Source organism: Theropithecus gelada, chromosome 14 (genome assembly GCF_003255815.1).
Source record: "Theropithecus gelada isolate Dixy chromosome 14, Tgel_1.0, whole genome shotgun sequence".
Taxonomy (NCBI): domain Eukaryota; kingdom Metazoa; phylum Chordata; class Mammalia; order Primates; family Cercopithecidae; genus Theropithecus; species Theropithecus gelada.
In genome coordinates, this window is record NC_037682.1 from 4,145,353 (window position 1) to 4,157,420 (window position 12,068).

The following is a 12,068-nucleotide window of genomic DNA, read 5'->3' on the forward strand; positions in this document are numbered from 1 at the left end:
GGCATTTGGGCTCCAACGCATGGAAACCTATGTGGGTGCAGCAGGGATGTCTGACCCTTCCCGGACCCTGGGCAGCTTAGCGCTCAGCCTCTCTGAACCTCGTCCGTCTCGTCTGCCAGCCTTCCTGCTGGTGTCAGGGACCCAGGATGGCAGTTCCACGGGGATATTCCCAAAGCCTGAGGCTTTTCTCGGAGAAAAAGATTTCTGGAAGCCTCAGGGGAAAATGGGTTTTTAAGTTTCGTCTTTTATCTTCGTCTTAATTTTCATCTCAACCACTAGCGCTCGGTCGTCCTCGGAATCCTTGTTTTAGAGATGGGAGCGGTGCTAGTGAGTTCCCGGAGTTCTGCGAGAGGCTCTGCTCCCGCCTCTGCCTCTGCTGCCCCAGCTCTCCAAGGTCACCTGGTCTGTGGCAGGTTTCTGGGTCTCCGTGGCTCGGAGGGTGAAGGGCCGGGCCTGCGTGCAGATAGCAGGAGGGTGCGAACCGTCTACCTGGGTCTCAGGGGTGCGCCTGTCTCCTGCGATAACCCAAAGTGTGGATGTCTGTGAGAGCCCAGACCCCAAACACTCACACCAAACGTTTGTCCACGCAGAACTTCCCGCCCAGCCAGGCAGGCAGGGCAGGCTTCAAGCTGCAAATGCGCTCATAAAACGAGGGGCAGAAGGAATGCTGATGTTCCCATGGACACATCCCAGGGCTGGAAGAGAAATATTCCCCCAGGAGGGCAGGGACGGGGACACCAGATGGAAACCGCCCTGGAGGCTGCACAGGGGTTTGTGTTTGTCGAGGCAGAGACTGTGCCTTCAGCGCCAGACTTCCCGGCAATTGAGGAAGTGGTCTGCACCCACTGGGGACGGGGGCAGGTGGTGGGTGTGGGGAAAGGAGGCTCATATAGGCTGCTGCCCGCGTCTGACAGCGAGAACCCCTGCACACACGTAGTGAGCCCCCTGTCGCTGGAAGTATCCATGGAGAGCCTACCACATGGTCAGGAGGGTGGTGTCAAGAATGACCCAATACCCTCTGCAGGATTTCTGTGGGGTTGACCAGAAGACCCCCGTGTGGCAGAGCCTGGCCCAGGGCTGGGCACTCAGTAGGTCTGTGCATGAGACTGATGGAGCCACTGCTGCTCCTGATCTTTGTGAATGGTTTACTCAGCCTCCTGCGAGTGTGGGCGGGAAAAGTTGTCTGCTTATTGAAAGAATTGAAGGTGTCTGGAAAAGGGATCCTTTAGCCTGGGGGTGTTCCCTGGGTCGCTCAAATCATCCAGTGTCCAAAGCCTCATCGTGCCCCGCCCCTCACCCCTGCACAGCCTGAGAAGCAGGCCTGGGTCTTCAGATCTGGCTGGCTGTCTTCTGCACATGCCCCCAAACCGGATGGGACATGGGGTGCAGGGGTGGGGGTGGATGGGGCAGAGGGACACCAGGGATGGAAGCCAGCCGTGTTCCTGGTGACGGGGCCTTGTCTTGGGAAGGCTCCTTCCCTTCTCCCTGGGCAGCTCAAGGTTCGTGGAACCCCTGCCTGGCCTCCTGCTTGTGGGCACATGCCCCTCCAGGAGCGGCTGCTGCACACACACATGATGGCGGTCACTGAGGGTCCTGTCTGGGCCAGCTGTGGGTGCCGCTGCATGGCTCCCGTCCAGAGGTTCTGGATTCTGCTCTGGTTTAGATGGGGCAGGGCCTTTTCTTGGTCCTTTGGCATATTTGACATTGGAGGCCCCTGTGAGGGGAAAAAGGCTCCATCTTGTCCCCTGCATCTGTCCAGAACAGATGCAAGATTGTCACATGGCCCCCGGGAAGTGGCTTCTTCCCCACACCCTCGACCCAAGGTCATCCGTGGCCAGCAAGGCAGCTAACGATGACAGGACACCACTGGCCTCAGGCCAAGGGCCATCCTGGCCTCACCAGCCCAGAAACGTGCAGGCTCTGCCCGCGCTGCTGCAGGCCGCAAAGGCAGCAATGCCAGAGCAGTGATTGGCTCAGAAACTTGGCTTGGGATGAGGCTCTCTGCTTTTGGGAGGGAATCGATCAGTGGCAGATGGAGGGGGTGTTGAGCGTCACTGAGTCTCCCCGAGAGTTCCCTGAGCTTTGGTGAGTTCTCTGGGCTCACGTGGCTGAGCACACGACCAGCCGGGTCCCCCAGCCTTAGAGGAGCTCCCTCTACACACCAATACGGACACGGTGGCATCCCCGTCCCAGCCTCCCAGCGCTCGCCAGCCAGGGCAGGCAGCCAGGCCAGCACATAGCAATGAACTAGACACTCACCATCTGGAAAGCTTCTGGCCCCCCTGGCTGGTCCACCCTGAGGACACATCGTCAGGCCTCTCAAAGTAGGGAAGGTTTTGTGCATCTGAGGAAGGTTCTTCTGGAAGCCGTTGAGCCTTGCTCACAGTGTCCAAGTGCATGAACCCTGTGGGACACGCTGGTGACTCTGACCTCAGAACCATTTCTTAATGCAAGTCTTAGAAATGGCTTCGACTCACTCGGTTTTGTGATTTGGCGACGCATGGTAGGGTGAGAATGTCACCCCTGGCAGAGTTTTGACATGGCTCATGAGTTGTGTGAGTTAAGTAAGAGATGAGGTTTATTGCTATTTCTGGGTTTCTGTGGGGTTTGTTTGTTTGTTTTTGGAGACAGAGTCTTGCTCTGTCCCCAGGCTGGTGTGCAGTGGACAGTCATAGCTCACTGCAGCCTTGAACTCCTAGGCTCAAGCAATCCTCCTGCCTCAGCCTCCTGAGTAGCTGGGACCGCAGGCGCACGACTACACCCGGCTAATGTTTTTAAATTATTTTTCATGGAAACGGGGTCTCACTGTGTTGCCCAGTCTGGTCTCAAATTCCTGGGCTCAAGCAATTCACCCGCCTCCACCTTCCGAAGCGCTGGGATTACAGGCGTGAGCCACCACGCCCGGCCAAGAGATGCTGTTCGGGTGCTCAGCTGATACAGGGCGTACCCTCAGTGATTCTGTGGCAGTCTCTGCTCAGAGGCCCTCACCGAGGAATGCCGCTGTCCCGTCCCCGGTATGCCTTCGGGGAAAGGCTCCTGGGGGAGGCCAGCCTTCTCGTTCTCACAGCGCCATTTTTATTGACACGAAGTGTGTCAACCATATGGAATTAAACTTCAGTGCTCTGGTTGCTTTTTCCTTGTCTTGTCTCATCTTTCTCCGATTTTGGGTGTGTGTGTGTGTGTGTGTATGTGTCTGTGTGTGTCTGTGTGTGTGTATGTTTTAAATTTCTGAAGCAGTTCTCTTAGCAACCAGGAAAAAAAAAAAAAAAAAACAGCACACTAAATTACAGCCCAGCAGAGGTATCAGACAACAGAACCTTGCCCCTGGATGCTCCATGTAGCTTCAGGAAGCTCCTTCTCCTGGTGTAGAAATAACGCACTGTCCACCTGCCATAGGGCCCCAGCCTGCATCCACTTCTCTGTGTTCGCTTTATAAATCTGACTTTCTCCACGTAGGGCTTCCAAGGGATCGCTTTCCTCTTTTCTCTTCTTCTGCTGGGTTGGAAATGCCTAAAGTGACCCTGAGGAGCTCGCTTTTATCAGCTGCCTGGAATCGGGGCCATCCTTGGCAGGGTCTCAGTTTAATTGTCTTTTTATCTCTCTCTTTAAAAAAAAAAAAAAAAAAAAAAAAAAAAAACTAGGAGGGGGTGGAGTCCTGTTTTTTCCAGGGTAATTACCTCGATGGAGGGGGAGCCAGAGAAGTCATGGGCACTTGTGTCTGATTCTTTTGAACAGAAATATAGGTCGTGTTCAGAAATTCCAGAATGCTGGCCATGTCTGCCCAGGGAACGTGGGTCTGGTGTGAAGCTTATCTGGTACTTGGATGCTTCCCTCCCCCTTGTCTGTCTTACCACATCTGCTAGCTGACAAACAAACTTGGCTTTTTCTTTAAAATTTTTTTTTTAAAAAAATAGAAAAGCACAGTGCATTATATTTAGGCACAGGCGCATGGAGCGCCCAGCACCAGCCCGAGTTTCCTTGGATAACTGGGGCTTGAGATCACTCATGCCTCCCGGCGTCTCCCAGCTGCCAGCTCGAGGACGCCTGATCTGCGTTAACCCTCCGCGGTACCTCTTCCTCAATGCCCTGAGCACAAAAGCAGAGTAGCCCGGCTCACATGACGCGCGCCGCGAGAGGTAGCCGGGTTTGAGAGCAGCCCGTCTACGTGCAGTTGGTTCCCAGCTGACAGACAGAATATGGGGTGGGCTTTGTCACCAGCACGCTGGGTCTGGCATGCCCAGCTATGCTCGGAAGTGCACCGTGCCCAGACACCCGCCACCTCTCCCCGGGTCCCAGCTGCTCTAGCACCGAGGGGCCGGGCTGCACGCCTGTCCTTCCTCCCATCCAGGAAGGTTATATAATGAGCGGACCGCTGCCAAAGTCAGAGGGAAAATGAAGTCTTTGTTAAATGCCTTCACCAAGAAGGAAGGTAAGGAAAAAGCTGTCGGGAGCCGGGTGCATGGGAATTAGCAGCTGCTTGCTGATTCTCGGGGTAGGGGAGAGGGAGGACTCCAGTTCCTCCTAAAATTGCCAGTTGTTAATCCCTGGCATGTCAGGGGATAATGACTTTGGTTTGGGATATGGTTTGGTTTGAGTTGGTCCGGATGTAACGCTGTGGAAGGTCTTGCCTTATTGTGTGCTGCTTTCAAGCCTTCAGCCCTTGTGGGATTGCATTCTGGAATGGCCATCCGTGGGGACCGTGCCACGGAGCGTGTTAGGAACTAAGTCCTGGGGAAAATAAAGGAAGTTTTGACTGTAGTCCTCAGTGACCAGAGAGCTGCTAGGCACTGGCCAAGGCAGGTCGGGGCACATGGCTGGCTGCACTGAATGGGTGGCTACCTTCCGAGCCGCTCCCGGCTCTCCCATCCCTGGGTTGCACTTACATGGAGTGGATGGGAAGGGAGCGTGGCCAACTTTAAAAGTGCACATGCTCTTTGTCATACCTTGTGTAATTTTTATTGTGGGGAAAAAATGTATAAATAAATGCATGTAAGCCAGCTAAGAAAATATCCACCTACTTAGAATGTGCAGATTGCCTGAAAGAAGGAAACAGTTGGGTGGAATATTAATCATTTTCAGACAGAAAACAGTTATTTTTAACCCTTTTCACAAAAATCATCATTTCTATGGATGGTTCCAGTTTTGTCAGAGAGCTCTCATTTTAGGAAATCAGATATCATATAAAGATGTGACTTTAAAGAAATGAGGAAGGTACTTCCCAGCCCCAGCTTCTAGCAAAATAAACACTGAAGACATTTCAGTACTCAGGAAACTAATTTAATATGAATCTTGGTAATTAAGCGAGGTGATTTTCGTTAAAATGTTCGCACCGACGTCACCGGTGAGATTTCGTTTGAGTAACTTGCCTGGTCCACAGAGTAAAATGTATTTGAAAATGTCCCAGCTCTTTTATTCCTTAATCCTCCAAGGGTGGCCCCCCCATGCGAATTCTTCCCCTTCTCTAAGTCCCTACTCTTCTGACAGAGTCTTAGGAATGTATATAAATAACCACCTTTGTCTGTGCCCATTTTCTGACATTATTCACCAAAATTCACCTTCCGGGACTTCGATTTTTATAATCCATGAACAGCCTGAAAATTTGGGGGTTTTGGTGTTAGGTTAATTCTGTATCTGTTCTGTTCTGTTCTATAGACTTCTCTTTCCTAATGAGTTTATCTTAGCAACTGCCAGGACTCCCCCAAATGCCATCACTTGCTATGAAGGCTGTGCACACCTCCCCCAGTTACAAGGGTCAGAAAAAGAGAATTGGCTGTATTGTCAGGGCGGAGAGGCTGGGCGTGAGGCAGTCGGCTGTGGGAGGCAGCGTTTCCGTGACTGGGGGCCCTGTGATGTCTCCTTCACGTGGGTAGGGAGAGCCCTGGCCTCTCCTGGGTGCCCCAGGAAGCTGGGGGTTCTGCGGCTGCTTCCTGCTGGCTGTGTCTGTTTGAGATTTTGGCTCTCACACCAATACAGTCTTCCAACACGTAATCTCTGTAAATGAAAGATAATCGCTCTCTGAGACTGTGGGCTCATCAGCCCTTTGCAAGGTCTTTTAATCCACCCGCCCAGCCCCCTCCAATGACAGGCAGTTCCCAGATCACCCGGAAGCCCTCTGGGCCGGTCGTATCTTTGTAAGCCTCCATGCGAACACTCAGTGATCTACAAGGTTTTTTTTTAGTCTCTGCCGGTCCAGAGGGAGGGTCACCAATGTGGTTTTCGCTCATGACCAACAAAACACAGACTCGGTGACCTGTCTCAGGGACGAGGTTTTACTCGTGGGTGGTGGCTGCGGATCCCAGGCCAAGCCCCTCGAGGGTCTTTGGAAGGAGAGGTGTCCACGGAGGGTGCCGTCAGTCTTTTCCGTTCCTTGTCTCTCCCCGGCCACCTGGGTGGTGTTCATGGATCCATGTGCTTTGAGAAATTAGGAGTGGGATCAAAGTCGCCGCTGAGGAACCCCGGCTGCTTAGCAGGGCATCTTCAACGACAGAAAGGCTTCACAGAGGAACCAGATCAGAGCAGGTGTGAGACCGCGACCTCCCCAGTGTGCCACCTCCAGGTTCTTACCAACAGCAGGCACTGACGTCCGACTGTGCCAAGTCCAGTGTCCAACCTCAGGACGCTTTGCGCAGCTCTGTGCGGCTCCCCAGGCTTGGCTCTAGCTCTGTCTCCAGGGCTGCCCTGTGTCCTGGGGAGGTGGGGAAGGTGTGCTGGGTCTCAGCTGTTTCCCGTGAGCAGTGCCAGCACCCTCCATCCCCCATGAGCTCTGCCAGCACCTCCTCTGTCCTCAGGAGCTCTGTCAGTGCCACCTCTATCTTTAGTGAGCTCTGCCAGTGCGAACCCTGTCCCCCATGAACTCTGCCAGTGCTACCTCTTTCCCCCAGGAGCTCTGCCAGGACCACTTCTGTCCTTAGTGAGCTCTGCCAGCATGACTTCTTTTCCTCATGAGCTCTGCTAATGCCATCTTTGTCCCTGTGAGCTCTGCCAGCACCACTTGTTTCTCATGAGCTCTACCAGCGCCATCTCTGACCCTCATGAGCTCTGCCAGCACTACCTCTGTCCCTCATGAGCTCTGCCAGCACCACCTCTGACCCTCATGAGCTCTGCCAGTGCTACCTCTGTCCCTCATGAGCTCTGCCAACTCCACCTCTGACCCTCATGAGCTCTGCCAGCGCTACCTCTTACCCCCATGAGCTCTGCCAGCGCTACCTCTGACCCTTATGGGCTCTGCCAGCACCACCTCTTACCCCCATGAGCTCTGTCAGCACCACCTCTGTCCCCCATGAACTATGCCAGCACCACCTCTTACCCCCATGAGCTCTGCCAGCGCTACCTCTGACCCTCATGAGCTCTGCCAGTGCCACCTCTTACCCCCATGAGCTCTGCCAGTGCCACCTCTGACCGTCATGAGCTCTGCCAGTGCCACCTCTTACTCCCATGAGCTCTGCCAGTGCTACCTCTGACCCTCATGAGCTCTGCCAGCACCACCTCTGACCCTCATGAGCTCTGCCAGTGCAACTTCCTTCATGAGCTCTGTCAGTGCCATCTTCGTCCCTGTGAACTCTGCCAGCATCACCTCTATCCCCCGTGAGTTCTGCCAGCACCATCCATGTCCCCAAGACCTTCGTCATTGCCACCTGTGTCCCAAACTACTTGTGAGATTCTTCTCCTCTGAGGCATGAAGGTCCCCCCAGACCCGCTCCCAGGGAGGACGCGTGTTTTCTCTTGCCTTGCAGTTTGTCAGATGGTAGCCCTGGTCCTGTCAGTGCAAACTTTGGAGCCAAGCGTGGCTTAAGCCTAAGGGCTGAATCCTGTAGCCGGTGAAAAGCTGCTGCAGGCGTGATTATCACGGGCCGGGAAGAAGCCCGTGCCTTTGGCCAGCCGGTGGTGGTGGTTTCTGCTGTTTCCTGCAGAGCTTGGAGGGCTGCCTTTCAGGAGGTCCTCTGTCTTGGAAAGGACGCTTGCTGTTTCAGGAACTCTGGGTGACCCAAGGCAGCTGTGGTATGGCTGCCACCCCTCAAAGCTCCCAGGGGCTGTTGCTCTCATTCTGAGTCCCTGGGCTCATTGAGTCAGGAGAGTGAGGGCCTGGCCCCGTCTAGAGCTTTGTAGGATGTCAGATAAGTGGTGCTCAGCCCCTGCCTCCTCACACAGTCCCCACTTGGTGGGAGGGAGGAAGGCGCCTTCTTAGTAAAGACTGAGATTGAATCATCCAGCCAGTAGACTCGGAGACTGCATGGTTGGCTCAGGCTGCATGGTAGAGCACCACAGACAGGCAGGTGGCTTAAACCCCAGATCTTGGCCGGGTGTGGTGGCTTACGCCTGTAATCTCAGTACTCTGGGAGACCAAGGCAGGCAGATCACAAGATCAGGAGTTCAAGACCAGCCTGGCCAACATGGTGAAACCCCGTCTTTACCAAAAATAGAAAAATTAGCAGGCATGGTGGCAGGGCACCTGTAATCCCAGCTACTCAGGAGGCTGAGGCAGGAGAATTGCTTGAGCCTGGGAGGCAGAGGCTGCAGTGAACCAAGGTTGTGCCACTGCACTCCAGCCTAGGTGACAGGGCGAGACTCTGTCTCAAAAACAACAGCAGCAGCAACAAAAAACAAACAAACAAACAAAAAACAGATATTTACACCTCCCAGTCCCGAGGACTAGAAATCTGAGATCAGGTCATCGCAGGGCTGGTTCCTCCTGAGGCTCCTTTTGTGGCTTGCAGATGCCACCTTCTCCCTGTGTCCTCATGGGGAGATCCCTCTGTGTGTGTGTCCTCATCGCCTCTTCTTATAAGGGCCCCAGTCCTATGAGATCAGGGCCCCCACTAATGCCCCTCCACCCAGGTTATCTCTGTAAAGACCTTACCTGCAAATACTGGCGCGTTTTGAAAACGGGGGGTTAGGACGTCAACACATGAACTAGGGGGACACAGTTCAGCCCATCACAGAGGCCCAGCTTAGGTTGTGGGGAGGGGGGCCCTGTGGCAGGCAGCTCGGTGCACTCCTGCTTTGTGTGATGGCGCGGCCCATCCTTACACATGCCCAAGCCAGCCGGACGTCTCACGGGCCAGATGGAAGCTCAGACCCCGTGTCCCTTCCATGTGAAGCACTGGCTTGAGCTCCTTGCCATGGAGACGTTCTCTGTCCCCAGCCTGCCTCTCTGCTTCTGTGTCAGGGGTGAGTTCTGGGCCTGGTGGAGTCCAGCTGGGGTCTCGGCCCAGAACTCACAGCTCCCCTCTGCTGGGCTCGCATGGGGGCTTGGACGCACGCAGGCCTGCACCTCCCTAGGGTCCCCACCCAGCTGATCCGCGACACGGATGCACTCACCGGCCTTTCTCGCTGTTCTTCTCCCCAGTGCCCTTCCGAGAGGCCCCGGCGTACTCCAACCGCCGGCGGCGGCCCCCCAACACGCTGGCCGCCCCCCGGGTCCTGCTGCGCTCCAACAGTGACAACAACCTCAATGCCAGCGCTCCCGAGTGGGCCGTCTGCTCCACGGCCACCTCGCACCGCAGCCTCTCACCCCAGCTGCTGCAGCAGATGCCCAGCAAGCCTGAGGGGGCCGCGAAGACCATCGGGAGCTACGTGCCCGGGCCCCGCAGCCGGTCCCCATCGCTCAACAGGCTGGGCGGCACAGGCGAGGACGGCAAGAGGCCGCAGCCTCTCTGGCATGTCGGGTAAGGAGTGCCACATGCCAAGGGGAGGAAGACCACCATGTGCTGGGGGTCCCAGCTCCTCCAACTTGGGGCTGGCCTAGAGGTTGAGAAGGAAAGAAGGAAGCCCATTTTATTCCAATGCGGGTGTTGAGAACACTTTCGTGCCTGAGTTTTGCCGAGTGTCCCTGCTGACACGGTCTCCCGCACGGGGACTGGGGTCACCTTCCCGAGCCTCATGGAGGCCCATGATGATAGCTCGGGGCAGTTATGGAGGCTGAGCTGAGCGTCCTGGGGTGGGCTGGGGATGCGGCTGGCGTCTTGGGTCCCGTTTCCTTTCCTTGTGCACTGACTTTTTGGTCCTAAGTGAAATGTCAAGAGGGAGAGAGGCAGGGCTGCAAGCCTGGTCAGGGGTGCGTGCCCTCCCGAGGGCCACGTTTGCAAGCCTGCAGACACACCGTATCCAAAGTGAGGGTGCACATGGGGGTGGCAGGGAGAAACCCGGCCCAGAGGAGCACACTGGGGGCCGGAGAGGCTGGCTCAGGGCGCTGGTGTCTGGCTGTCTCAGCAGCTGCAGGGATGGTCTCAGGTAGTGCTACCCACAGGGAAGCTCTTGCAGGCCTGAGCCGAGCATGGCAGGAGCACAGAGGGCAGGTCCGTCAGTCTCTGAGGCAGCCCCAGGTGACAGGAGCCTGTGCCTTGTTCCATTTCCTAGACAAGGATGTGGGCAGCATAGGGCAGACTTTGGGACCTGCCTGTGGTCTCCTGCCCAGCACCCCATTGCGCATCCAACTCCAGGTCTGGGTCTCTCCCGACTCTCCTACCTCCTGAGCAGCCAGGGGAACTGGATTTGCACTCAGAGCTCCAACTCCCAAGCAGGTCTCTGCCTTTCTCACACCGCCTCCTGGAATTTTCAGGCGAGGAAGAGACTTCCCAGGGGTCCACTCATTGTCGGGGCCGCAGGTGCTGTGGTTGGTGTTGGTTCCAGCCATGAAAGTTGCGCCTGCAGGGGCAGCGGCCATTGCCACAGACGCCTCCAGGTTCTCATGGGCACTGCTGCTCCAGGAGACCACCGTGCTGGCTTCCTTGCTGCAGGATGCCTCTATGAGGAGCCCAAGGTCACACAGCCGGAATGTAGCAAGGGCAGGACTCGGCACAGGCCCCTGGCTCTGGAGTCTGGGGACTTGGCACTCCCTCGGGTTTGGGCCTTGGACTTGTGCTTCCCCGGCTGTTGCCGTGTTTTCGGTGATGTCGGCGTTCAGTGCTGGGGCCCCTGACTCTCGCCCCCATCCTGCCTGCTTCCTGTTTCCTCCCTGGCCTCAAAGCCTCTCGGGGTCCACATCCTGGCTGTGGGGAGTCTTACAGGCCTGGGTCACGCTCTGTTGCCAGCTAAGGTCAGGGATGTCAGGGAGGAAGACGCCACCACCCCTGCCCCCAGGGACTCCACGTGAGTTGGAGGAGGGGTCAGTGCATCACGTTGTCCCAGGAGGGGCTGATCACCCTGACTATGACCAGCAGCCCAAGCTTTGGAGTCACAGCCAAGGAGGCCGGCGGGGAGAAGGTGCCGGTGAGAGCCCACTTCTCCTGGCCCCTAGGCAGGGTCCAGCCCTGACCCTCTTAGAGCTGGTGGACCCCCATCCTCTCAAAGCTTTGGCCTTTAGCCCATGGACGCTTCCCACCAGAGCCAAACGAGGAGGTCCAGCTGCCTCTGGTCTAGATTCCTGCTTGGAAGGACCCCGAGGGAGGAATCCCAGGTGCTGAGAACAGTGGGAAGCTAAATTAAAGGGCTCCCCCGAGGCAGCCAATTGCACTTCACACACTTAGCGAGACTTCTGACTACAGTTTTTAAAAAGTGTGTGTCCCTTTCGCCCAGTACAAAATCTAATAAGAGAGCAAAGGCAACGTGGCCAGGGACTTGAGCCGGTTGTAGACGAGATGTGACTCAGGAGAGAGAATCTGCCAGGTGTATTGCAACTACGGTCTGACCGTCCCTGTTTCCCTTTTCATGTGTGGGGAGCAGAGGATGGAGTACACGTGTGTGTGTGCATTTTTGTGTGTGCATGCCTGTGTACGTATGTGCACGCATTTTTGTGTTTTTGTGTGTGTGTGTGCATTTGTCTTCGTGCATGCAGGTGTGTAGACATGTGTGTGCATGTTAAGGAGAGAGAATCATTGTGTATGTGTGTGTGTGTGTGTGTGGTCATCATGGTGATCAGCCTGCCTCAAATGCTCATTGCCTGGCCTCCTGCATACACGCTTCGGGACTGTACCGTTGTATAGCTGTGTAACCTTGGGCAGTTAAAACCCAATCTGCCTCTTCTTTGTCAATTATAAAACAAGGGGCCGGGTGCAGTGGCTCATGCCTGTAATCCCCAGCACTTTGGGAAACCAAGGTGGGTGGATCACTTCAGGTCAGGAGTTCAAAAC

General features: G+C 55.7%; 1 protein-coding gene across 2 annotated transcripts in view; it reads left to right on the top strand.

The window, feature by feature from the left end:
• Positions 1-12,068, top strand: part of SHANK2 (SH3 and multiple ankyrin repeat domains 2) — a 638,889-nt gene that overhangs the window by 274,906 nt on the left and 351,915 nt on the right. For both annotated transcript variants that reach the window (XM_025357432.1, XM_025357433.1), the window contains one exon: positions 9,347-9,665. In XM_025357432.1, coding sequence (XP_025213217.1) covers positions 9,347-9,665 — 319 coding nt within the window. The remainder of the gene's footprint in view (positions 1-9,346; positions 9,666-12,068) is intronic.